General features: G+C 45.1%; 1 protein-coding gene across 1 annotated transcript in view; it reads left to right on the top strand.

The window, feature by feature from the left end:
- The window catches only part of ADGRF5 (adhesion G protein-coupled receptor F5), a 73,520-nt gene that overhangs the window by 11,065 nt on the left and 39,973 nt on the right, over positions 1-22,482 (top strand). The window contains exons 2-3 of the mRNA XM_081094709.1: positions 5,422-5,547; positions 12,307-12,361. Coding sequence (XP_080950835.1) covers positions 5,446-5,547; positions 12,307-12,361 — 157 coding nt within the window. The 5' untranslated portion in view covers positions 5,422-5,445. The remainder of the gene's footprint in view (positions 1-5,421; positions 5,548-12,306; positions 12,362-22,482) is intronic.

Below are 22,482 nucleotides of genomic sequence, written 5' to 3'. Positions count from 1 at the left end.
GTTAGAGCTGAAATTGCTCTGCTCAGGAGAACAATGCCTCCTGAGGACCACACTGAGCACATGTCACAAGCTGCTCAAGGGAACTTGCACAAGTGGCTCACTGCTAAACATCACCCTTTGGGCTGTTTTGTTGAAACAGAGCTGCTTCTGCTCACACTGCTCCTTTTCTACCTGAAATTCTTTCTTTCTCCATTAGACATTGAAATATTGCCCATCCTTCAGGGCCTGGCAAGTGATCCTGGTCACTCCAAAGCTCATCCAAGGTCCCTCTGTCCTCAACTCCTGTCATGCTTATCACGTGCACACTACAAGTCACTTTGGCCATAGGCCAACTTGGGGACGGATCTGACTCTACTACCTACTAGCTGGGGGCGCCGGGTAGGTTCTGTAACTTGTCTGGGCCTTTAATATTTTCTCATCTCTGGATTAGGATTAAAATACCTACCTCACAGAGTTATTGGAAGAGTTAAATGAATGAGTTGACATATTTATTGTATTTAGCACTGTGCCTGATATCTAGTAGGCATTTAGTAAAAGTATATCTTTCAAGCGTGCTTCCTTTTAGTTCATTTTTTAAAAAAATTTTATTTTATTGATTTTTTTACAGAGAGGAAGGGAGAGGGAATAGATAGTCAGAAACATCGATCAGCTGCCTCCTGCACACTCCCCACTGGGGATGTGCCTGCAGCCAAGGTACATGCCCTTGAACGGAATCGAACCTGGGACCCTTGAGTCCGCAGGCCGATGCTCTATCCATTGAACCAAGCCGGTTAGGGCTAGTTCATATTTCTTTAACTGTATGTTTCATGTCTTCCCAACAAGATTGAGAGCTTCCTGGGGCAAGGACCAGGAGTCATTTCAATTTGTGAATGCATAGCACAATTTTGGGCCAATAAAAAGTAGCCTGTATTTGTTGGTCCAGAAGTGCCCAACACATATGACTCTATTTGAGATACAGAACACAAGCCCACAAAAGAGGATTTCAAGCAGAGGGCAGCATAAGCAGAGGCAGCTGTCTCCATTTCAAAGGGAACAAAGCAGCCCAAAGGGTGATAGTTACCAGTTCCATGAGCCACTGGTGGCTTCTGTTATATATCTCATTATACACTATTGGATTGCATCAAAACTATTAGGTAGATCACCTCTGAGCCCATACTCCCATTAATCCATTCATTCATCCACTGCTGATTGATTGCCTCTTAAATGCATCCCCCTGAAGATTCTGTTTCTACATAGCTTCTTTAGTAGAGGGAAAGCTATAGGGTGGTGATGGGAAGGGCCAGGGGTGTGCAGGGAAATGTGGAATGGAATGTTGAAGATGTGGATCTGGAGACCTCATGTATCAGAAGCAGGTGGGGTAGACACCAACTCTCAGCTCCCATCCCCCAGAAATTCTGATTAATTGCTCTGGGATGATATTGAAACAACAAACAAACAAACAAAAGAAACTCCCTAGGTGTTGATTCTGATGTACAGCCAGGGGTAAAAACCGCTGAAGCAGATGCTACACAAATGCTCCAGGAAACTTCCTTCCAGGGTGGTGGTACCTGGCAAGCCTCGAGGAGGGTCCGAGTGCTGGGCTGGAGCTAGGAGCAGAGCCCTGGGCTGGAGGAAGGGAGAGACACCGGGCAGAGGCTGATCAAACATGGGCTCTCTTTCACCTCTTACCTTCCTACTTCCCGAGAGGAGAGTAACAAGACTACACTCCCCGGGGACCAAGGATTCCAAGAGAGCCAGGAAGGCAGAGCTGTGTAGAGCTTAGGAAGTAAATTATTACCAGAAAGAATCCCACTATTGCCCTATTTAGAAATAGCTTGGAGTCATAATTTGATGATGACTTCACAGATGTCATCATTTTGTGAACAGGCTTTGAACTTGCAAAGTACGCAGCCCATTTACTCCTCTTCCTACTGCAAGTCTGGGTAGGTCAAGGCTGATGAAGCGTTTCCAAAAGAGCAGTTGATCTTAAGCACTGGACGTTTCTAAGATTTGGGAGAACTGTTTCCTGACGTGTTTCAGGCCCATTTCACAATGCCAGCTCCTGCAGGAGGTTGTCCTTAGAGACTGCTCCAAGGAACCCAGACCCTCATCCTCCCAATGCTGGCTGCCAGGAATCCTGACGACCTATTCCTGGCATATGATGTCAGGGTGCTCAACTCCCCTCTCCCCAACCCCAGGGACAGGAAAATAGAGTCAGAGGAGGCCAGGAAGTTGGTCATCACCATAGGGTTGGGGCTGGGCATGAGAACATGTTTCCCAGCTTTTTCTAAGACACAGCCTGCTCACATAGGTTGGTGAGTTTTAGTACAGAATGTTCAGGACTTATCATTTTAAAAGAGAAAGATATTGGGAGTGATATCAGATAATTTTCTCTCTCTTGCTGTTCGTCTCTGTATCTCTTAGCGGTTATCTGTCCTTAACTCCAGGAATTTGGAGTAAACAAGAACCACTGCTCTAGGGGATTTATGACTAAGGGAGCGTTACTGAAGACACATTGCTGTGAATGTGGGATAATGCTCTTCACTTTTAACTGGATAAATTTGGACTTTTGTCTCCATTAGCCAAGTTAAAGATCTTCTACTGCCTTTCTCACAGGCAAGAATAGCTTTGAGCTGGAGGGTTAGGTAAGACAAGTGTGTCTTCAGGTTTCCCCCCACATGCAGTAGCAACTTCAAAAGCTGAACTGATCTTCAGCTGGTATCACTGTTCTGATTGGTCAGGCCCATGATGTACTGGTTGTCACATATTTTGAAATGACCTCTCTCTCAAAGGGAGGGCATTCTCCTTTCAGGTGGTGAACCCCTCACCTGTGCTGTGTGACTGGTGACTGCACACAGCTGTCATCACTCTTCTGCACCCAGAGAACCCCTTCCCCACAGTGGGGTCCTCCCTACTTCTCTATTTCTATTGACTTGTGATTTTTGTTGTCACCAAATACTTCCTTTGAGTAAAGAATGTTGATTTAATCAAGAGCTGGCCTAGGGCCGAAACCGGTTTGGCTCAGTGGATAGAGCGTCGGCCTGCATACTGAAAGGTCCCAGGTTCGATTCCGGTCAAGGGCATGTACCTGGGTTGTGGGCATATCCCCAGTAGGAGATGTGCAGGAGACAGCTGATCGATGTTTCTCTCTCATCGATGTTTCTAACTCTCTGTCTCCCTCCCTCTCTGTAAAAAATCAATAAAATATATTTAAAAAAAAAAAAAAAAGAGCTGACCTAGGGAAGGCTGAGGAAGATGAGGACAGTAGACAGTAGTGGATAGTGGGCTATACAGAAGGACAAGATGTAACCACTTAGAGACATTATAATTCTTGCTCACTCGACGAAAGGCCAACATTGGAGAATGGTGGAAAGATATGGAGTCAGTTTAGGTCCTTCTAATACCTGAGTCCCTCCATGGGTGTCACAAATTAAGGGAGGTTCATTAACCATTCAATTACTAAGTGTCATCCCCTGATTAACTGCCTCAGTATGGAACCAGCCAACACTATGTTGGGGCCTGAAAAAATTAAGTTGCCTCCTACATAACTCCATTCATCCTGGGAACAGTTGCTATCACCACACTGAACCAGCTGCCCAATATCCACAAAAGCCCACACTCTTTCAACGAGGGAGAAAAAACCTCAGGTAGAGAACTGAGCAATGAGTTGCTATGATTTCCCATCAGCAGACGCATCTGATCTCAAATATCTGTTCCTGTAACTCAAATTGCAAAGCATTTTCCAAAAACCATCGGGTTGCAGAATTTAAAAAATGTATTTGATTGCCAGGTTTGCCAATTGGGTCAGTTTACCAAGGCCTTATACTTCCCTCTTTTCAACTGGGGAAAAGGAAAAGGAGGCAGCCGGCAGCTCGTGATTGAAACACAATTCTCCCCGGCATGTAAGTCTTGGCGGTCATTTCTGTGTTATCTTGGCCAGGGTCGCCTGGCACTGTCTGCAGCGCCTGGGCCAAGGACTGCCCTTCCTGATGGTTGCCCTCTGGATTCCACCAGCAGTCAGAGTGAAAACCACAGCAGACCGCACCCCTGGGGCTCTTCATGGCTTTTAGTTGCATTTGAGTTTCAGAAAAGTCTGCGAGAGAATTAGAGGAGGTGCCATTATCCCCATATCACAGATGGGGGAACTGAGACTCAGATAACTGACTTATTTGAGGAAACACAGCTAGTTTATAGTAATCCTGGATCCTAATCCTTACCCATTTCTTAGTCCAGTGCTCTTTTTAGAACACATGGACATAGGAAAGTCAGTAAGGGAAAGAGTTTCCACAAGGCAGTTTCTCCTGGTCCCCAGACCCATAAGATTTGGGATTCTTCCATCTGATAGTCTTCTTTTTAATTGCCATAGTAAGTAATCAGGTCACCGAACAACTTTGTTTTCATCACCATCATTATAAAACAATAGCTATCAAAAATCAACACATAGGCGTAGCCCATGGACAATAGTTTGGGGAAGGCCAGGAGAGGGGGCGGAGTGAGGTGGAGGGGGCGGTCAGTGGTTTCAGCAATAAAGATAAATTAAAAAATGATAATAAAATAAAAGTATAAGAAAGAGAATAAATAATAAAATAAAAGCAATAGAAAATTTGCAAGAGGCAACAAAAATCAATACATAGGATGGGTCATATTATAATATTAATATTCTTCACTACATACTATAAGACTATAAAATACAACTTATAATTTTATGGTTTAAGTCTAGGATTTTCCGTACTTATGGGTCATGAAGTCAATTTAATAAAAAATTAAATTAAAAGAAAAAATAAGGATAGACGAGAATTGAAAATATCAGTGTTGCATGTAGCAAAGGTTAAGTATTAATCTCTTTTGTTCATATATTATGTGTGCTGGATCCTAAGGTTAAAATTATTTCGTACTAAATAGTCTTTCCCTTTTTCTTACTTTCCCTCTCTTTCCTCTTTCTCTTTTCTTGTTCCTTATCTCTCTCCTTCTCCATGTATAAGAAAACGTACCCCAAAGCCTGCCACCTCTGTCCTATTTACAGGTACCATCACCCATCCTCCCGAACCCTCATCCTGCCTCACATTTCCTCGCCCAAGGGTTTGGAGTAGAGGCTGTTCTCAAGACTGACTATTCTTGGGAGGGAAAGGGGTGTGGGAGATGTGGGAAGAGACTGGACAAAAATTGTGCACCTATGGATGAGGACAGTGGGTGGGGAGTGAGGGCAGAGGGTGGGGCGGGAACTGGGAGGAGGGAAGTTATGGGGGGGAAAAAAGAGGAACAAATGTAATAATCTGAACAATAAAGATTTAATTAAAAAAAAAAGAGTAGATACTTAACGCACCTCCTTTCTCTGCTGAAAAGGTCCTTTTGTAGTGTGGCCTTCGAGATAGGGTTTGCAAGTTCTCTCCATGTTTTATAAATAACTTGCTCTATCTCTAAACCATCACATTTCCCTTTCAGGCAAAGCAACTCAAACTTGAAGAAATGAAACATCCAGGGAGAACCACATTGTGCTTCGTGATCCTTGTGATTTATTCTTCCCAAGTCACAGCGACCTGGAATATAGATTCTACTGTTCATCCTTTGGTGAGTAAATCCACGTCTGCTGTGTTTTTCCTTGTCACATTTTTCTGATATCCTGGGAATATCACAGACGAAAGTGGCTTAAAAAAATTTTAGGGTCTGTGAGAAAATGTTGTAAATGGGGGTAGGAGAAGTAAACTTAAATGGACAGTAGTGTATCTACTCATGGGTGACAACTTGTCTTGCTCTGAAATCAGGGGAACATCCCCCAGTCTTCCCTTTTTAACGAAACTGCCACCTCTAGGCCTGAAGCTGTACTCTGTGAATCAGACAACAGTGACTGTAAGGCAGATTTTGAGGATTGAAAAGGATGGATGTTCTCAAAGGATTCATTGTAACTTGAGCATCAGACTACAGCACATTTCAAAAGGTGTTCATTGTGTGCGATAATCATGGCTTGAGATAGCTAAAGGGGCAGAGATATCTTCAAGCTTTTTGTTGACAAATTACCCAGGTAGTTTTGTCTTTGGAAAGTTAATGGGAGTTTTCCTTAACTAACGGGGTGATAAGTGCTGTCTTATTATTATTTTTTTGGACATTATTGGGTTATTCCTTCCTTAGCTTACTCCATATATCAGAGATAGAATATGTTATGGGTTATGAAGCTTGGGAGATTAATGGAGTTCTCCCTGTGTTTCAGTTTCTTCCTCTATAAAACAATGATAATAATGGCACTGATTTCCTATGACTGCTGTGAGAATTAAATTAGTTAATATCTATAAGCTGCCTTAGAATAGTGCCTGGTACATATTAATTACTGTAGCACTGTTTGCTATTATTATTTCTTCTACTGTCATGTTTTTTTCTGCTGATTTTTAAAGAAGATATTTTAGTGCTACTTTATTTAGTCTGTCACCATTGTTATGGCTTCATTGGTTGATTTTAGCCTTGGAGATGTCTCTTTTTGCCGTGCTTGGCCCCTTTTAATTTTAATTCGTTGTCCATCCTGTCTTTGTATTGTGTTCGCCCGATCTTTGTCCTTTATTTTTTGTTTAGCCTTTAATATATCACTTTGCTTTAATAGTTCTTTTATAAACAACATGTGTTGAAGGCTTTTTTTTTTCCATTTAAATCAAACCTGAGTGAACCTGACTTTGATTGTGGTGTATAATTTATTCACGTTAATGTCATATTTAAAATGTTTGGTCCTACTTTCAGGATTTTGTTTTATGACTTTACGCATGTCCTATTTTCTGTTTTCATGTCTTTCATCATTTCACCTAGGTTTTCTTTGTCTTTTTTTTAATGTCTCTGCTGAGTTGGGCGATATACTTTGTGTGCAGAGTGCGACCCGGACAATTACGTGCAGCAGTGTGCACATATATGGTACAGAGGGAGATGCTTACATTTCCTGGGGGGTCAGTGCAGAACTCTAGTTACCCCAGGCACGTGGGGAGAAAGCCATGCATGAGGGGATCACAGCAATGGAGTTAGCTTTACCACTGCTCCAGGATCCTAGTGCCCTCCCACTGTGCCAGGTTGGCCCTCATTGCAGAGGGCCTAGCAAAGCCTCTCCGTCTGCCTGGTGGCACAGGCTGTCAGGGGATAAGCCCCTGACCTCCAAGAGCTGCTAGTAGAATTTGAACTTGATCTACCTGGAAGGTCCCCTCTCTCCAAAAGCCTGCCCCCTTTTTCTTCCTAGATCTGTATTCAAGATATAGTATCTTCATACAGCCCAAAGGCCAAAGACCCCCATAGGAGAGGTACACTTGAGCCCTTCTCATCAGCTTACACTTCTCTAAGCTGCCACCCAGCTTCCATGGCTGGCCGTCTATCATGTTAAATGCATAGTGATGAGCTTTTAAAAGACAATTATCGCTTTTGAAATAAAATTCACCATTTTGACAGTTTTTAAGTGTATAGTTCAGTACTGTTAAATATACTCACATGGTCATGCAACCAATCTGCAGAACTTTTTCACTTTGCAAAACTGAAAATCTATACCTTATAAATAGCAGCTCCCCACTGTCCCCTTCCCTCAGCACTTGGCAACCACTCTTCTACTTCGTCTCTATAATTTTGACTATTCCAAGTACTTCCTATAAGTGGAATTGCACAGTATTTGTCTTTTGGTGACTGGCTTATTTCACCTAGCATAATGTCCTAAAAATGTGTCTATGTGATAATATGCATCAGAATTTAGTTCCTTTCTTAAGACTGAATAATGATCCACTGATGTATATCTACCTTTTTTTTATTCCTGTATCCATCAATGGACACTTAGGTTGCTTTCACCTCTTGGCCATTGAGAATAAAGTTACTATAAACATGGGTGTGCAAATAGGGAGTGGTGGGCTTTTGAGGTGGATGATGTACTTTCTCAAACTTCAATGTACACATGAATCCACCTGGGGACCTTCTTAAAATGCAGATTTTAACTCAGGAAGGCTGGGGTGGAGCCCCAGATGTTGTATTTCCGACACTTACCCCTGTTCCAGTGAACACACTTTCAGCAGCAAGGCTGTCCACTCTCAACTGTGGCCTCAGCCCTGAGTCTGAAGCTCTGACCCTCACTAGCTTTGGAAAGAGTCACATTTCTTTATCTCCCTTAACCTGTTTCCCCTACATGATATGAGAATAAATAGTATCTCCTCCTCAATTGGTTGGGAGGATTAAATGTTGCGCACATGTATGTCTTAGCACAGTGACAGACACAGAGCAAGTACTTAAGATTTAGTAGTTATTTTTACTATTCAAGTACAAATAAACCTGTGTTAATTAGTATGCTTGTGTGAGGAGAGATTCGAACAGGATGCTTGTTGAGATAATTATTTAATACTAGTGCCTGGGTGCATGGATTAGTGTACATTGAAAGGAAATTAATTAGAAGATGGCTGGCGGGGTGGAACTGGGCGAGATGGGCCAGACACACATTGGAGCCAACCTCCCAAGGTCCCTCCCCGGCCAGCCACACCTGGGGCGGTGCTGTGGCTCAGCTCAAAGGTTGTCTGCAGAGTGAGTGGGGTCCCTCCAGCAGGTGGGGTCCCTCAGCCTGGCCTGCGGGGATCAGGCCGAAACCGGCTCTCTGACATCCCCAAGGGGTCCCAGATTGTGAGAGGGAGGTTCTTGGGTGACGCACCCCAGAATAGGGTTCTCTCCTCTCTGGTTCCGGTGCATCACCCAAGAACTGCAGCTGCCAAGTCACCATAGCTCAGCAGCTCCTGCACTGAGCGTCTGCCCCCTGGTGGTCAGTGTGCATCATAGCTACCAGTCGGACAGTTGGACGGTCACTTAGCCTTTTATATATATAGAATGAGGCAAAGATCTTAAATCTGGGATTCCAGGTCAAGGCAAAGAGGAGGGAGGGACAGGGCCTTGACAAAGAGGGGTGAGATCTGGCAACAGCAGTGACCTTTGAGGGTCCCTTATCATCAGGTTCCATGGGAATTTTCTTTCTACACATAAAAGTCACCTCTTATTCCTGACTGACTGTCTACACCCTCTTCAGGCCATAGCCCCACCTCCATGGTTGTTTGTAAAGTCATGTGGAACAGGTGGGGCGTTTCCTGGAATTGCTGACCTCAGGTCTTCTGGCTGAAGCTTGGCCGTCAGGAAATCCCCTCTGGAGAAGCTGCCCATTGTCACTCAGACACTCGCCTGGGTACTTCTAGGTGGGCAAGCTGAGGGAGGCCCGGCTGGAGGCTCTGTGATCTCGTCCAAAGTAAACATTCATCTCAGCAGTGGGAGCCCCTGGCAGGAGCCCCTGGCAGGATCTATGTTCCCTCATGAGTCCTCAGTGCCCAAAGTTTAAGAAAAATGGGAAGCTCTGGAGTCTCAGAGGTCCTAGAACTGGGGAGACATGAGGATTCAGGAGGACAAAGCTACCCCCACTCCCCATGAGCCCCAGGCCAGCTGGATACGCGGACACACACACCACAGCTAGAGACTTCACACGCATCTGGTGTGCCCCAGCCCAGTATCTTCCACAAGAAGCTTAGGCTTAGAGTGAGCACAGCTTTTCCAACCAGGAAGAGCAGCGGTGGTGAGACTCCAGCATTTGCCTCATGGAAGCCCAGGCCCCCAGACCTGGCAGCCAGTCCTCTGATCCTTCTCAAACCTGGGAGAGCTACCACTACCGCGGGGACGCTCCTGGGAGGTTTTATTGCCTTCAGTATATTTTCCCTCCATTCCTCCCAAAGATTGCAGGGCTCACAATAAAATGTAGGTTATTCTCACAAAAAGCTGTGAATGCTCATTGGACAATAGAGAGGCAGTAGGTGACAGAGTTGTGGGAGCAGCAAACACTTTGCAAAGATGTTCCCTGAAAGTTCCCAATAATCACCAGAGAGTCAGGAACTAGTTCAGAAGCAGTGATTCTCAAAGGTTGGCTTCACATGAGAGGATATGTGGTTAAAAAGGCAGTTTTCTTCACACGCACCCCCTCCCAGACCTGCTAAATCAGATTGCAGAGAGGAGAGGCAAGTTACCCTTAAGCTCACAAAGGTTTCAAATAGTTTGCATGAGAGCATTGCAATGTATCTTCATTTTAGCAGACAACTGCCAGCACCAATCTTTACCCCACTGGGAAATGGAGCAAACAACATCTCCACCTGGGACAGCTGACCAAAGGTCACCGCCAGTGGCCACCTTCTCCCAGGCTGAGTCTCCCAACCGCAGCCCATGAAGTGTGGACCGAGAAAGCTTCTGATGGCCCCCACTCCCCACGCCCCTCGGCCAGGCCCCAGGGAGGAGGGAGGCAGGAATGTAGCGGAAGACCCTTCCCCTCCGCCTGGGCACAGGGCCAACGCAGGCTCCAGGGGAAGCCGGCAGGAACCAGCCCTGGGTGTGGACACTGCTCCTTCTTGGGTTGGTTCCTCATATTCAGTGCAGCTGAAATAACCTCACCGCGAGCGAAGTAGCATCTGGGCTTCTAAAATTCCAATCGTCACCCGTCACTGCTCTAGTCATCTTCAAGAACATTTATGAACTGTCAGGTACAGTTTCTCCCAGTCCCCATGGGTGTTAATACTCGTCATCGAAAAGAAGGGGGATGGGAAGAGGCAGTAGATAAAAAGTACAAGAGAAAGACAGAGTGGGTCCCTGAGACAAAACCGCAGTTTTCTGGAGAATCTCCTGATTAAATGATGCTTGTGTGGACAGCTGCAGATGTGGAGCCAGGCTAGCTAGGTTCAAATCCTGATTCTGCTATTTAAGGGCTGTGTGACCTTTGCCAGGTTATTGGACCTCTCTGTGCCTGTTTTCTCATCAGTGAAATGTGGGAAATGGCAGTACCATAGGCTGTCGTGAGAATTAAATAAGTTAGCATACATCGAGTGCTTAATAGTGTCTGGCACGGGATGTTGAACACATCTTAGGAATTATTACTTTTGTTACCGTTATGATGTGAGATAACTAGGAAATAATGGTAGACAACGCAGATAGCAGAATGAGCCGTGCCTCGGGTGAGGTTCATAGGTGTGTGGAGTTCGTGGGAAAGAACACACTTCTGTGGGCAGGAGTTGTCTGGGGAGGCCTCAGAAAGGCAGGGCTCCTCTATTGACCCTTAAAGGGGGTTCGGATTGGGAAGAACACCCACAGGGAGATCCACCTGGAGGCAGGCGTGAGCTAAGAGACCTGTTTCAGATCACGGTGTGGTTACCAGCTGTGGAGCTGGCATTGATCCCAACAGGAAAGCCCATCAGTGTCAGTTCCTAAACCAGAAGCCACATGATGACCGGAGATGAGCTTTACAGAGATGCGGCAGGAGGTTGTGTGCAGAAAGAGAGGTCCGTGGTCCATGGGAATGGTGCCCCAGAACAACGTGAAGCCCTGTCTCAGGACAGCATTTACTATGTCACCAAAACTAGTTTCCGTGCCGTAGATTTATTAAGCATTTGACAATCCCCTGACGCAGGCTATTTTTATCCCTATGTTATAGGTGAGTACTGAGGCACAGAGAGGTGAAGTAACTTGCCCAAGGTCACACAGCCATTTTATGGCAGGGCTCAGATTTGAAGTCAATGTCTGCAGAGTCCTTGTTTTTAACTATTGTGCCTTGTGATATAATTAACATTTATTAAGAGCTTACTATGTGCCACATTCTAGTTCACTTAATTCTCATAACAATTCTATAAGGTCAGTACCATTGTTATTCTGTTTCACAGAAAAGAAAACCAAACCGAGGCTTAGGGAGGACGAATAAATTCCTCAAAGTCACACATGAATTCCTCAAAGTCACATTAGTCAGTGGCATAGCTTTGTAGCCAGGCAGACTGACTCTGGAGCTGGCTCTCAGGGTCCCTGCCACAGAAAGCAACCATCGGGAGAAAAAGGAGCCGGAAGGAGAGAATAACTTATAAGCATGGACCATCTAAATGGCCCTAATGCTGCAGGAGTACTCCTGTGGGGACAGGCAGAGTGCCAAGAAGAGGCCGTGAGACTTGTCGAAAAGGCCAAAGGAATGAGTCAGGGTTCCAGTCATGGGCAAGCAGCACAAGCTGAGGACACCAGGATTTATACTTCTTGACAGGACTCGCACTGCAGGAACTCTGAGAAACTCAGACACGGTGATGTCTTCCACTCCTGGGTCTGGAGACTGGTCTATAGAAAGTGAATTCCCGGGTCACAGTGCAGAGCTGAGTCCATGTCATTTTCCCGACCACTGAGTTGCTGTTCGCCCCGAACTCACTCACTGGGCACAAGGAGCTAACCCCGACTCTGCAGCCCTAAACCCAGCTCTAACATGTGGGGCATGGGAGCAGAACGCCGTAGTGGAAAGATGTCTTTACCACTAATTGACAATTTTCTAAAATGTTCTTTCAGAATCTCCAGGAGCATGAACTAGCAGGGGAGGAGCCACTGAGGCAGAAACGAGCGGGTATGTAAACTCTTTCTTGTCAATCACTTCTAGTGAGTGCATTAAATGATATTGGCTCTAACTTTTCAAAACAGTGTGATCTACAGTTCAGTCTCAATATCTAAAAGTAATTACAAAAAAACTCCATTCTCTACCAAATGGCACGAAAGGGATCTTAGCACATTCCGATGACCCTTTCCCCTCCCACCATGTGTGCCCATCTCCTCAGCTGCCCTCCACCCCCAAAAGCCTGCTTCTCTACTCTCAATCCTGCAGCCTTTCCTTTTGCCTTTTTAAAAAACCTCTTCGATTCTCACTTATCACTTTATTTTCTGGATCCACTTAACCACTAGACTCAAGGCCTTCTCCTCTGTTTCCCACTCTAATTTTCCCACTAAATTTCAAACGCTGGTCTGGAAAATAGAGGGCTCTGCCCCCTGCAGGGTTGAGGCAGTGAGAGCTGTAAACACCTCCATGTATAATGATCCTTGGGGTCCTGTCCCACCTGCAGGACCTGGGCGGGTGTCAGCGTACATCTGCAGGCTGGCTTTTCCTAGAACCAAATTCTCCTACTTTTCTCATAGGAACCTTTCAAAAGCATCATCCTGATGCTTTCATTTCCTTGCATAAAATTCTTCATGGGCTCCCAATTGCCTTGAAGATAAAATCCAATTACCTGCTTGAGTCCTACAGGATGGACCCTGCCTGCCTTTCCCACATGTTCTATTCCTGTTCCCTTTCACACAGCCAGTGCCCTGCCCACCATCCCCCTTTGCTTGTCCAAGGGACTCTGACTTAAGTCTCAATTCACAGGGGTTCCTGCCATGTAAGGTCTTCCATCAAATCCCAGACAGGGTGGGGCTGCTTTCTGGGTTCCCATTGCCCTTGATACATTCCCGTAGCGCAACAGTATCCCAATGCTTTGTCATGCTGCTTCCTGTTTGTCATCCCTAGTAGACGTGAGCGCCCCTGAACTCTCTTCCTCACCGTAGCCTGGCTACTAGCCCAGTCTCTCAATAGGTGAGTGAACAAATGAAGCTAGAGTGCATGTCTCTGTATAGCTGCCCCTTTGTTAGTTCAGAGAATCTGTTCCTATTGTTGAGTCTGCTGGCCTGTGGCTACACCAACTGTGTAGAAGGTAGAACTTCTTACGTCGAGCATTGTGATGGGATCATTTTCCAGACGTGCTGTGACTTGCTCTGCTCAGTCTTGTGGTCTGAAAGACTGGCTGGGCTGCCGAAGGGAGTAGGCTTGTCAGAGGTCAGGGTGGAGGTGTCTGTTAGAGCCCTCACAGCTCAGCAACCAGACCGCACTGCCATGAAACTAGAACCTGACCGCATTTTATCAAGCTGCCAAAATCCTCATTGAAAGGTCATACCACTGAGAATTTTCTTTTCCTTCCCTTATTTTTCTTTTCTTTTTCCTTTTCCTTTCTCTTCTCTTTCTGCTTCTGTTTTAGCCTTGTTTCCTATCCCTATGGGATCCCCACGCCCCCTTTCTTCCTTCCTTGCTTGAAGTGGTCTGCAGCGCAGACGGCACTTTCTGTGCTTCAGAAGGAGTATCATTATGGCCCTAGCCCTGTAGGCTCAGTGGATAGAGCATCGGGTCCCAGGTTCGATTCTGGTCAAGGGCACATACCTTGGTTATAGGCTTGATCCCTGGCCCTGATTCAGGTGTGTCCAGGAGGCAACCAATGGATGTCTCTCTCACATCAATGTTTCCCTCTCTGTCTCTCCCCCTCCCTTCCACTCTCTCTATGAGTCAATGGAAAAAATATCCTCAGGTGAGGATTAATGAAAAAAATTAAAATAAAAAATAATAAAATAAAAAGAGCATCATTATGTCTACCCCCACTTCCTGCCCCCTGTGACAGGCACAGGGCCACAGGTGCCCCCATGCAGCCCTTTGAAAGACTTTTCTTTTTAAAATCAAACTATTGGAGGGTGAGTTCTAGCTCCAGGTTCCTGCCAGCTTCTTCTAGATCTTGGCTGCCCGCTTCCCCAGGGACAGTGGGGGACCCACAGCTTTAAAAGTAACATCTTCCTGTACTTCCCTCGGCTGTTTGTGACCCATGGCAACAGCACGAGAGGTTAGCCCTTGGGGAGGAAACCGCTTCCACATCTAAGGGTTTGACATTCCACAATTTTTCCAGACGTGCTTTATTAAAAACTCTCATGATGATAAATCACCATGAAAACCTCGTTTCCATTTATTACATATGGTCCTCTGAGCTCTCACGCCTCCAGAGTCCTTTGGGATTTGTTAATCACTCAACTCGCCATTTGCAGGAGATGGATTGGCCTCTGTACTTTTACTAAATGATTGAAATAAGAAATGGCCATGGAGCCCTCGCTGGTTTCACTCAGTGGCTAGAACGTCAGCCCACAGACTGAAGGGTCTCATGTTCCATTCCTGGCCAAGGGCACGTACCTCATTTGCAGGCTCACATTGATGTTTCTCTCTGTCACTCCCCCTCCTTCCACTCTCTCTAAAAATGAATGGGAAAAGTATCCTTGGGTGAGGATTAACAGGAAGGAAGGAAGGAAGGAAGGAAGGAAGGAAGGAAGGAAGGAAGGAAGGAAGGGAGGGAGGGAGGGAGGGAGGGAGGGAGGGAGGGAGGGAGGGAGGGAGGGAGGAAAGAAGGGCCATGAAGAGGCCCAGGCACTATGCAACAGATACTTGAAACGTGAGTTGCAGTTAAGAGCGTGACTATGAGAGGAAGCAATAGGAGGGTTACATGCGGCACAGGCCACACGGAGGTGTCTGTTCTGCTTGGTGTGTGAAGTTAGCGAGCTGAAAGCCTTGCGCTCTGGTTCTCAGCGTGGTATTCTCTTTCATGTATACGCGCAGCACCCTTTCTGGAGCCTTAACACCAGAAAGGCTCAAACAGTGGTTCCGAGAGAAAGAGAATTCTCAAAAGAAATTTTCTTTTGAGACACTGTACCAAGTCTTCAGAGCTTGGGATAGAATTGTCTTTAAAGACTGGATCAATACTCATATTTATTCTGAGAACACTGTGGACTTTTTCCTAACTCATTTTGCTCAGTTATATAACTTCTTGAGCCCTTGATATATATTCATATCACACACACATATATGTCACATCTATCACACAAAACCACATATATACATAGAAATAGATACGTATACCAAATAATGTATTACATATATAGTACTATATGTATCACATTTATCACACACACGTCATATATATATATATATATATATATATATATATATGCCTAATATGCTAAGTGTCCAACCGTTTGACCATTCAACCAGTTGCTATGATGTGCACTGACCACCAGGGGACAGACTCTCTGACCAATAAGTTAGCTTGCTGCTGGGGTCGGCTGATTGGGACTGTGGGAGATGGGCCAGACACACCCTGGAGCCGACCTCCTGTGGTCCTTCCCTGGCCTCTAAAATATTTCTTCTAATTAATTTCCTTTCAATGTGCAAGAATTCATGCACTGGGCCTCTATTATATTATAGCATTGTGGAGGGGAATAAACAATATTGTGTACATATTATTTTTAAAAATGTTAATTGGGTTATCTGGGGGTTTATTTGTTTTAGTTTTAATACTTTATGTGCTAAAAACAAAGTCAACTAATTTACTCATAAAAACAATACTGGCCGAAACCGGTTTGGCTCAGTGGATAGAGTGTCGGCCTGCGGACTGAAAGGTCCCAGGTTCGATTCTGGTCAAGGGCATGTACCTGGGTTGCGGGCGCATCCCCAGTAGGGAGATGTGCAGGAGGCGGCTGATTGATGTTTCTCTCTCATCGATGTTTCTAACTCTCTATCTCACTCCCTTCCTCTCTGTAAAAAATCAATAAAATATATTTAAAAAAAAAACAATACTGTATTAGAAAGAGCCTGAAATAGCCCTGGTTCAGAGAAGTTCCCATGTAACCACTAGAGTCAGGAAGAATGCCATCACACAGGAGTCAGCGTTTTAGGAAAACCGTTGTAAGACTCTGCTGGGAAGAGAAGCCTGCACAGAAGCCCCAGAGGCCTGAGCAGGAATGAGTGCACACCTGCCTGTAAAGCAGAGGGAAATAAGAAGGGGTCGAAGAACTATGTCCTGACGACACCAGGAAGTAGATTCTATCTAGACTGAGAGGCCGGCAGAGAGGAGGGACTGATGGAAGCCATCTGAAGGGAGAGCCAGCCAGAGGGTTTGGCTACGTGAACTGGATGAGGAGGTTGCCCGGGAGACCAGCGAGGAGGCTCAGCAGTGCGGACCGTCATTGGCTCCAGCCCCTGGGGTGAGACAGGAAAGGAGAAAGGGAGCCCTGGTGAATGGCATTTTGAGGAGTGGACGAAAGGGACCTGGAGCCAGATCCGATGTGGGGGTGAAGGGGAGGGATGGTCCAGGTGAACTCCCAGGAGCACAAACCTGGGTGCCTGGGGGATGTGGAGGCCACAGGTAGAAACGGGAGTGGGAACGAACATCTTATTTTGGAGGTTTGTCAACAAACCTGAAATTTAGTCTTAAGGGTAATCTTCATAGGGGACTGAAAGTCGAAGCTACTGGTAAGAAGTCACACAAATATGTCCCCTATGTCGATTTAGGAAATTGTCCACACCAGGTTTCTTCCAAATGTGACTGGGAATGTACCTTCAGCCCTGGACTGAAGAGTCCTCATTGGTTTTAATTCAGCTTCAAAAGGAAAGACCGGTAGGAGACAACATTTCAAAAAAAAGAGATCCAGAATGTCCTAACCCTGTGCGGGAGCTTACCTTTACACCTATTCAGTGGGAGCGAGGCTCCTACCTCCCTGGGATGCTGGCCGCCTGTGCTTCTCAGCAGCCCTGGCAGCCCGGGTGTGCGGGTCCTTTTGATCTGGGTCCAGGAAATGCTATACATTTTCCAGGTTGAGAAACAGATTTGAGGGTTTTCATGGCTTTAATCTTTCCTGTGATAATAGGTGACAGGCAGTGCTCCGAGCAGGCCCCGGTGGTGGCAGAGCAAGATGAAAGGCCGGATGCTCTCAGCCTGGTGTTTGAGTTTGGTTTCAGAGTTGACCTTTAATACCTGGAGTGCTTTTTCTTTCAATCTCTGATTAGTGTTGTTTGTTTGTTTGTTTGTTTGTTTGTTTGTTTAACACTCACCAAGCTGAGACCTAATGGAAATAGCAACTTTTGCTTAAACTACCAGCAGACACTGGCAAAGAATAGAATCATTAATTTTTTTTAATTCTTACTCAAGGATGTTTTACTGATTTTAGAGAGAGGGAAAGAGAGAGAGAGAGAAAGAGAGAAACATCGATGTGAAAGAGATACATTGGTCAGTTGCCTCCCGTATGCACTCCGCCTGGGTATCAAAACCAAAACCTAGATATGTGCCCTGACTGGGAATTGAACCAGCAACCTTTCAGTACATGGGATGACACTCCAACCAACCGAGCCACACCACCAGGGCTCATTACATTTTTAAAAATCAGTATTATTGTTTCTATCTGCTGTTTCAGAATGGTTACAATATGCCAAACAATTTGCTAGGGATCTGCATTCAGTATCCAACTCCTTAACAACAACTCTGCAGAGATAATATTACTCCTACTTTGCAAATGATCAAAATGTGGCTCACAGAGGTTAATGCCTGCCCAGGTAAGAAGGCATTCCACACAGCTCTCTCTGGCTCAAAGTCCATGCTCAGAGTTAAGAGTCGTAGTTCTCAACCTATGTTTCTGGCCTGTAAGATTCCATCCCATGATTCTTGGTGCCCCTTTGTAGAGCAAGGAGCAGTGGGACCACTGTCTTCCCTGCACTCAGAAAAGAACTTTATATGGGGCTGACTTTTTTTTTTTTTTACCCATGCCAGCCGTACACATTTATTATTATTCATGCATGGTCAAAAGACTTACAAAACCCGTTATTATCAGTATAACCATACATATGAAATATCACATAGTGACATGGAGTGAAAACAACAGCTTTATACATATTTAAAAAGACAGACACATACACACATTCTCTTTCAAGTGTTCACCATACACTGCTACACAAGCAGGAGGCATGGAGCTGCAGGAGTTACAATATACATGACATGTGGAAATGTCTCAAGCATAAAAACCACACTTAAGTTGCAAAAATAAAGTTTCTTTCTCCAAACATTTTGATCTGGGCTCAAGCAAAGCACCAATGATTTTCATAGATTAGAGGAATGAACAATGCATTTCTTCCCCACCCCTTAAAAAAAAAGTCTACAGCAGATCTGTTTCATCCTTTGAAGATGATTAGTCAGTAGAATGGATTCTTTCCCCCAGAGTGCACAACCCAGTGTTTTACGACACAGTGCTTCCCCCTCTCCTCCATCCACACCTGCCAGGTAAGCCAGAGTCAGGGGTTCTGGTGGTTGAGCCCTATGAGAACAAACCTTTCTAAAATCTAAAGGGAGAACTTTGACTATGATGCTGCCAGATTGCTACCTACTAGAACATGCCAAGAAAACAGAAAAACAGCCATCACTTAACTATGGGGGAGAAACAAGAGAGCCAAACCCAGTGATAAAGATGCACTGTCCTCTTTGCTCAAGAGAAAGCCACACCCAAGCTCATGTCTTCTGGGTGAAGTTAGCAGCCTTCATTCTTTTGCAGGTGGGAGATTAATTTATGGATCTAATTTGGCTCTGACTTTTGAGAAGCCATAATTCCTATTAGAGTTGCCGGGCAAAAGTAGTATTGTTTGCTTTAACAGCTGTGACTAAGACAGAACTGCTTGTCTCAGTTTGTGGCCAACTTTCCAGAAAGGTCTCTTTAAGATAAGTGCTGTGTGGTGGGCAGTGATTTATGGGGAAGGAGAGGGGAAATCCTGGCTGGTTTGTGCCTTCTGGGCCTGCAGATAGGCCTCCATTTGTGACACGGGTGACACCTGGAATGTGCACCTTCCACTGGGGCATTGGTGAGTCAGAAAAATTCAGACAAACAACACCAGGGCACAGGAGCCAAGAAAAAGAAAACACATTAAACTGTCTGGAATCAGGTGGCCCAGGGGCAGCAGACGAGTATGGAAGCCTCTTAACACACCCACAGAGGGGTGGGGGAACAGCCTTGCATTCCCCCTTGTTCCTTGTAGCTGAGGCAGGACAGAAGAATCACTTTCCTGCAAGTCCTCAGGTTTGGGACAGGGGAGAGGCAGAGATTGGCATTTCTATTCAAACTGTAGGCCTCCCTGAGGCTGTGAGCAGAATATGCCCTGTGTCCTCAGCACCAAGCACAGTGCCTGGAAATAGCCACTCAATATATAGTAAGGTTACTTATAAATCAACTAGAGGCCCGGTGCATGGATTCGTGCACATTGAAAATAAATTAATTAGAAGAAATATTTTAGAGGCTAGGGAGGGACCGCGGGAGGTTGGCTCCAGGGTGTGCCCGACTGTCTTGCCCAGTCCTGATCGGGCGGACCCCAGCAGCAAGCTAACCTACCAGTAGGAGCATTTGCCCCCTGGTGGTCAGTGCACATCATATCGACTGGTCGAATAGTCAGACACTTAGCACATTAGGCTTTTATATATATAGATAAACCAAGGAACAAACCAACTGAGCAAGGGTCAGTGTCAAAATCCACAAATGTCGCCGAAACCGGTTTGATAGAGCGTCAGTCTGTGGACTGAAAGGTCCCAGGTTCGATTCCAGTCAAGGGCATGTACCTGGGTTGCGGGCACATCCCCAGTGGGAGATGTGCAGGAGGCAGCTGATCAATGTTTCTCTCTCATCGATGTTTCTAACTCTCTATCTCTCTCCCTTCCTCTCTGTAAAAAATCAATAAAATATATTTTTTTAAAAAAATCCACAAATGTCAATGGTGGTGGGTCATTGTGTCTTTCCTCACCATGGATTTCTAAGACATTTATTATGCTGACTCAAATGGAGCAAAGTTTTAGCTAATTCTTCCATTTATCATTAATAATTTTGCCTTTGAGTTTAATATTATTTCAAAACACACTTTGGGAATTGCACATTTCCCAAAGACACATTTAACAATAATACCTCATATTTTTATGGTCCTTTAAGATTTACAAAGTGGGCACTTTTATTATCATCTCCTGTTTGAGTCATGGCAGGATATAGTCAAAATAAAATGAACTTCGGAGTCAGAAAAATATAGCTTCAAATCCCAGTTCTAAAATTTGCTGTCCATATGGTTTCAGTTTTGTCATCTGCAAAATGGGGGTTTGCGTACTGTTCTCATGGCCCTCGAACCCAGCAGGTAATGGATAAATGCTGCTGTTATTAGTGTTACTATCATTATGACCACCTGGGATCTATTCGGTATCCCTGAGGAAAGAGGTGAGCAAGTGTCAGTTCTCTCAAAGCAAAAGAGGAAAAATAAGAGTAAGCAGATATGCTTGGAGACTGCACGATTGTTCCCCCACAGGAGCACCAGCAGATGGTGTTGAAAACAAAAAGCCACGCTAAAGCCAAGAACAAACTTATGGGTTCATATTGGTTCTCCAAGATCACCTTCTCAGTTTCTTCATTTGGATTCAAATGTTAGATCCCAAACCTGCTTGATCACCAGAAGCACCTGTGGGAATTGGGAAAAATTCACATTTCTGGGCCTCCCCCATCAAGACTCTACTTTGGCTCACGTAGGCTGAAGCTCCAACATATCTGTGTGTGTAGAATTCCCTAGGTGGGTGTAATCATCAGTCAAGTGTGGGCGACACTGGAATAGGGGATTCCCAATGGCAAGCCCGAAGCCTTCTGAGTTACTAGGGTATTTATTTATTTATTTATTTTTTCAGCCTGTTTGGAAGAACTGGCCATTTTGAAGGAGAAGATGTTTCCTTTTCTATTAGAGATTCTCTTACTTACCAGTCTTTGATCAGGGAGAAGTGATGCTCGGGCCAAGGGCTACTCTGAAACTCCTTTAGAAGTTAGTGAACATAAAAGGTGGATAAGGGACAGAGGGCCTTAGAGACTGGTGCTCTTATTAGTAGTTGCACAGATCCCATACACTGGGACTCGCTAGAGGCACAGGAACTTTCCTCTTAGCATTTTAAGTTTTTGGCTCAGCTCCCTGGAAGATCTCAGCGGAAGAACTCACTGCCTTGGTTTCAGTGGGGAGTGATGACATCCATGAATCACCACGTGCTTTCCAGGCCCATGCTTGTTCTGCAATTAAGTCTGCAAAGAGCACAGGGTGGTGGGCTCATGGGTGGGAGGTAGACAGGGCCCTCAGACAGACATTAACATTATGCTGTGATCAGACCCTGGGATGCAATAATGCGGATGAAGTGGGGGATATGGGATTGTTAAAGACCTCATTCTTCTCAAAAGCAGCTCCCGTCCAGGAAATCCTGTTTACATTCATGGGAGGAGATTCGACTGACCACAGCAAAGAGGATCCTGGAGCTAGGAATCCTCTGGAGGGTATAAATATTGCTGCATTACTTTTCAGGAAAAAGAATGTGCTCTAAGGAAGACCTGCCCTCCTTGCAAATGTCCCCAGGGGCAACATACTGTGTCTAGAGTTCAGATCACATAAATTAAGATAAGCAGTCCCCCAGACCACCACCCTGAAGCTTGTTTTCATTGCAAAACCATTTGAGAATCAGAAAAAGAGAAAACCAGGAAATTTGAAGCAACAGCATAGTATCATGACAGACTGAGATTGGGTTTTAAAAGTCACCTGTTCTGCAGGAAATATATTTTTATAAGGAGAAAATACACCTTAAAGTGCATTCTTTTTTGTTGTTTTAATCTTCACCCGAGGATATGTATTCCATTGCTTTTCAGAGAGAGTGAGTGGAAGGGAAGGAGGGAGGAGGAGAGAGAAACATCCATGTGAGATAGACACATTGACTGGTTGCCTCCAGCACACACCCCAACTTGGGAGTGGTGAGGAGTGAACCCACAACCCAGGTATGTGTCCTTGGATGAGAATCCAACCCAAGACCCTTCGTTATGTGGGCCAATGCTCTAACCACTGAGCTGCACCAGCCAGGGCAAAGTGCATTCTTAATTTTAAGAAAATCTGCATTTTTACAGTTTGTGTTAATTATATTAAGTTGAATGATGCCAAAAATGAAATAATTCTCAACAAGGTTGGTGACTTAAACCAACATGCTAAGACAAACATAGTTTGCAACTGTAAGTGAACAAACATTATGATTTTCTACCATAAAC

This window comes from Myotis nattereri (genome assembly GCF_964212035.1).
Source record: "Myotis nattereri genome assembly, chromosome: 6".
In the NCBI taxonomy this organism is placed as follows: Eukaryota; Metazoa; Chordata; class Mammalia; order Chiroptera; family Vespertilionidae; genus Myotis; species Myotis nattereri.
This window is presented reverse-complemented; position numbering and strand designations above follow the sequence as displayed.